Source organism: Zingiber officinale, chromosome 5B (assembly GCF_018446385.1).
Source record: "Zingiber officinale cultivar Zhangliang chromosome 5B, Zo_v1.1, whole genome shotgun sequence".
NCBI lineage: Eukaryota > Viridiplantae > Streptophyta > Magnoliopsida > Zingiberales > Zingiberaceae > Zingiber > Zingiber officinale.
In genome coordinates this window covers 113769377-113774123 of record NC_055995.1, presented here as the reverse complement: position 1 = coordinate 113774123, position 4747 = coordinate 113769377, and the positions used below count along the sequence as shown (strand labels likewise).

The 4747-nt window shown below is 40.4% G+C and overlaps 1 protein-coding gene across 1 annotated transcript; it reads right to left on the bottom strand.

Annotated features, from left to right (window-relative positions):
* Window positions 1-453: 453 nt before the first annotated feature.
* Window positions 454-1904, bottom strand: LOC121985400 (U-box domain-containing protein 26-like). Its single transcript, XM_042538834.1, has one exon. The coding sequence runs from the start codon at window positions 1887-1889 to the stop codon at window positions 567-569; it is 1323 nt and encodes a 440-aa protein (XP_042394768.1). The 5' UTR covers window positions 1890-1904; the 3' UTR covers window positions 454-566.
* Window positions 1905-4747: the final 2843 nt, after the last annotated feature.

Here is a 4747-nt window from a genome sequence, read left to right as displayed (position 1 = left end):
ATTATTTCAGTTTACCAAACATCATCACCATGAGTTTCATGCTCATCCAGTCATAGTCAAAAAAGGCTACGCACTCGATATTGAGCTCCTAGCTCTCATGAATAGTTTGACAGCTTTTGTTTATGCTCTGTTCTATTCCAGAATACTTGCAATAAAAAAGATCGGAGTAAAAGAAAATCATGAAGAACAACAGTACATGAGCATTAAAATAGAAAACAGAAAACTTTGTCAATTTGTGTGTCCATTAATTTCAATCAGAAATCCATACTTACAGTCATACTCATCCTTTACCTATTATCCAGAACAGTGCAAACATCAAAACATGGACCAAACTTTCTCTCGTCATTGAATTGACTTCCCAGCAACTCCATCTGGAGATCATTCTTTCTCCAACTCAAATTAGGTGAAATTTTAAACAAAGATGGAATTTTTCTTAGGGAAAAATCAAAGAGAAGCAGATAATAAATCATATATCGTTATTTTTAGACAGTGTTACATACTGGAAGAGCAGGAATCGCAAAGGTTAGAGAGTTTTTTATTTTTATTTTTTATGTTTCTTTCTTTTTTCAGAATGGCTGGAGGTAGTCGTCGGAGTTGGCGACGGAGTCGTGTAATGGTAAAGCAGAGCGGATAAGCTTTAGTAGAAGCTGCGCCTTCCTTTTGGCCCTCTCTGAGCACCCACCTTGCACCAACAGTAGAAGGTGGCTCACCACGCCGGCGGCCACCGCCTCCATTTGCAGCGCCTCCGAATTCCCAAGCACAGCTACCAGAGCTCCCGCCGCGTGCTCCGCTGCTCTCCCTGATGCTTTCCCAGCCATCGCCCTCACCAGCGAAGCAACCGCAGCTGCCCCTCCTCCCCATCCTTCCACCACTGCTTCCCTACCGCCCTCCCACCGGCAAAGAAGCTCCACCGCGGCCAATGCCCGCTCTGCATCACTGGATGGCAGCTCACCCACTCTTCCCACGACTGCTGCAGCAGCGCCTGCGGCCACCGCTCGGAATCTATTCTCCTTCGCTAGGCACAGAGCAAACAGACCACGGATCCCCACCCGCACCGCACGCGGGTTCCCTCGCTGCTCCACCAAAGCCACCAATCCTTCCATTACTCCTTCGGTCGCCCCAACCGCAGCCCTGAACTCCGTCGATCGCGCTCCTGCAGCTACCGCTTCGATCACCGCCGCTGCGTTGATCCGCGCGTCCATCGACGGATGCTCACGTAACATCTCCCCTAGCCGGCGGAGTCGCTCTGGCCGTGACGCCACTGCCGTGCTCTCTGCATCGGACAGCGGAAGAACGGACAGCACCGCCATAGCTTCCAAGGCCGGTTGGTCTGCGGCGTCCGACAACCTAAGTTCCTCCTCTCCCTCAAACGCAATCTCAACGAGGGCCGATCGCGTCTCGTGGGTGGATATCACCGCGCGGTTCTTCTCCGACTCCCTCGCCAGTGCACGGAGACGGCAGAGCGCGGCGACGCGTGAGGCGACAGATCCGGAGCTGGCGGAGGCGACGAGCGACCGGACGAGGGGTGGGTCGGCCGGCTGCTTGGGGGTGGGGATGCGTTCCACCCCATGGGAGCGGTGAGCGACGCACCAGTCCTGGATAAGCCGGCGGAGGGTATGGTTGGGGATGAGGGTGAAGTCGGCGAGAGGTACCCGGCTGACTGGACACGTCGTGTTCCCGATCGCCACCCACGACTCGATGCTCGGCCGGTCGTACGTCTGCCCCGTGCACACCGTCACCGGATCCCGCATCAGCTCAAGCGAGATCGGACACCGGAAGTGGTGCGGTATCGTCACTCCGGCCACATCCAACGGCGCCACGCTTCCCGGCATCTCTCTCTTCAATTTCGCCGGCCGTCGCGGCGAGGACGATGCACGGAAGAGACCCATCGTGGGACGCCTCCCTCTTATGCTTCTCACCGACACGTGCGGGAAGCGTTACGCTTTCACTCATCACGTGTGGTCTTGAGCCATGACACCCATTGCCCATCGGGCTGCGATTTGAAATGTCGGCAGTTGCCGGCGATCAGGGCCGTCCATCACGGAAAGCGAGAAAGCGTGCCATAAATGGATTGGACGGCCTCGATGTGAGGTTAGTGGGTGGGTCAAACGGAAAGGTAAGCGGTCCAATTTCTGGCAGTGACAGGTGTGACCGAACAACCCCGACGGACTCATCCTCGCGGCTTATCTGCAAGGGAGGAAACAGCCACCAGCGTTTGTAGCCGATGGGATTGTTCGAAGGGCGCGGGAAAGAAGGAATCGCGTGCGCGGTGCGCCGGCGTGTGCGTTACTTTGGGCCGGGGGAGGCATAAAGGCGGTCGACGTGTCGCGCACGGCTCGCGCGCGCGCGCGTGCGAGGGGAGGACCACATGGTGCGCTGGGCCGGGGTGTCTCCAGTCAACCCGGCAAGGACGGTCTCGGAACGCGGGCTCGACCGCTCTCGCACGTGTCTGACCATTGTCACACGTGTCGCCAGCCGTTGGGTCCCCACTCCCATAGAATGAAGGGTGAGTGGACAGAGCTCTGCAGCGAAGTCAGAGGAATACGCGTTTATATGATATTATCGTCTTATTGTGAATATATTCACGCTTACAAATAAATTCTCTTGTTGCTAAAAAAAACTAAAGCCAAATTGATTAAAAAGTCCGAATTCAATTTAAAAAATCAACGTTTAAAATCAGCGGATGGATATATAGAACTTAGAATGCTCCCAATGAAATCATATTTTATCTATTCATGTAATTCTTAGAATGATATATATCTTTGATAATTAATTTAGTATAAGATATTAAGAGTAGTAATTTTTTAATATAAATTATATTTTTTTAAATATATATATATATATTTGAAAAATCATTATTCTTAATATAGTATACCAAAGTGATATTTGATTATATAGATATAATTTTAGAGAATTAAACAAATACATAAAACTTCATTTTATATCATTCCAAACTCTTTAAATGTCTATCAATTGGTTTTGATTGATTTCGACTAGTTGATAACTTAGAGAGTTCAGAATGATATGGAATTATGTCATATATATTTTTCTAGTTCTTATAATTATATTTATACTCCCAAACATCAATTTATCATAATATATTGAGAGCAGTCATTTTTTAATACGAATTAGGTTTTTGAACATATTCGTGTTAAAAAATCACTACTCTCAATATAGAGTACCAAATTGATGTTTAAGAACATGAATATAATCATGAAAACTAAATGAACACATAGAACATGATTTTATATCATTCTGAACTTTCTGGGTTCATCAACTCATTTTGATCAGTTTCGGGCAAAATTGATAGGTAGATCTAGAGAGTTCGAAGTGATATGAAATTAGGTTCTATGTATTTATTTAGTTCTCCTGATTATATCCTTATCCTCAAATATCAATTTGACATACTATATTAAGAGTAATGATTTTTTAACACAAATATATTTGAAAAATATAATTCGTGTTAAAAAATTACTGCTCTCAATATAGCATGTCAAATTGTTGTTTGAGAGTACGTATATAATCAGAAAAACTAGATGAACACATAGGACTTAGTTTAATATCATTCTGACATCTTTAGATCTATCAATAGATTTTGACCAAAACTCGGTCAAAATCGGATGATGGATTTAGAGACTTCGGAATGATATGTAATCAGATTCTATATATTTATCTAGTTCTTTTGATTATATTCATATTTTCAAATATCAATTTGACATAATATATTAAAAGTAATAATTCTTTAAATATGAATAAGTATTTTAAAAAATCTTGACTATTATTTAAAAAAAAATATCACCTAACCAATTGTTACTAAACGAGAAAGGATAAAATGAATATAGGGTAAATGATTTAGTCATTTTTAAAATTAGGTAGGTGATTTAGATATTTAAGAAATTTAGCTACGTGCTTCAAGTGTTTATTTTTATTTTCATTAAAACCTGATTTTTTTTTTATTAAAAGAGTGTTTTATATTTTAAAAATACCAAAAGCTACAACTATTCTAATGTACTTAAAATTATTATGTACCTTATAATTAAAATTATCTTAATATTGAATAAAATTACTCAAATATTAATTAAAATTAATCAAATACTATTATAAATTTTTTTGATTTAAATTACTCCAATGCCCATTTTAACTAAAATTGTTATAGGTAGAATAGTAATTTGCTAATTTTGACCAATTCTCCATGTTAGGGTCAAAATTACTCAAAAACTACTCCATGTTGGGACGGTTTTGGACAAAACTACTACAATAACGGATAAGAGTATTTAAAGATAAAATGATCATTTGCATAAATATTAATATAGTAAAAATAAAAATATGAAAATAAATGTGTCAAGATAGAAAGATAAAATGAAAAAAATACTATCAGTCTAATAAATAATATAAGCTTATAAAGATGACATGTACACGTATTAAATTAATTATATCAATAAAGAAAAATAAAATAAAATGACATATATATATTTAAAATAAAAACTAATATATCATAATTATAAATTAATTAGATAAAAAATAACAAGGAGTGATTAATTGTTTTTAATATAATTATAGTACTATAAGAACATGATTCATAGTATTCATGTTTTTCCATTTACAAATAGTGATAAAAAATTGAGTTGGATTATATTCTGAAAATATTTTTTTTTTGCAAATTTTTATAGTTTTATTACTTCTTGTTGTATACAATTATCGAATATTACCACACCAAAAAAAAACAACCTTAAAAGATATTCTTCAC

Coding starts and splice junctions, on each gene's coding strand:
- LOC121985400 (XM_042538834.1), bottom strand. CDS start 1,889: ATGGGTCTCTTCCGTGCATCGTCCTCGCCGCGACGGCCGGCGAAATTG.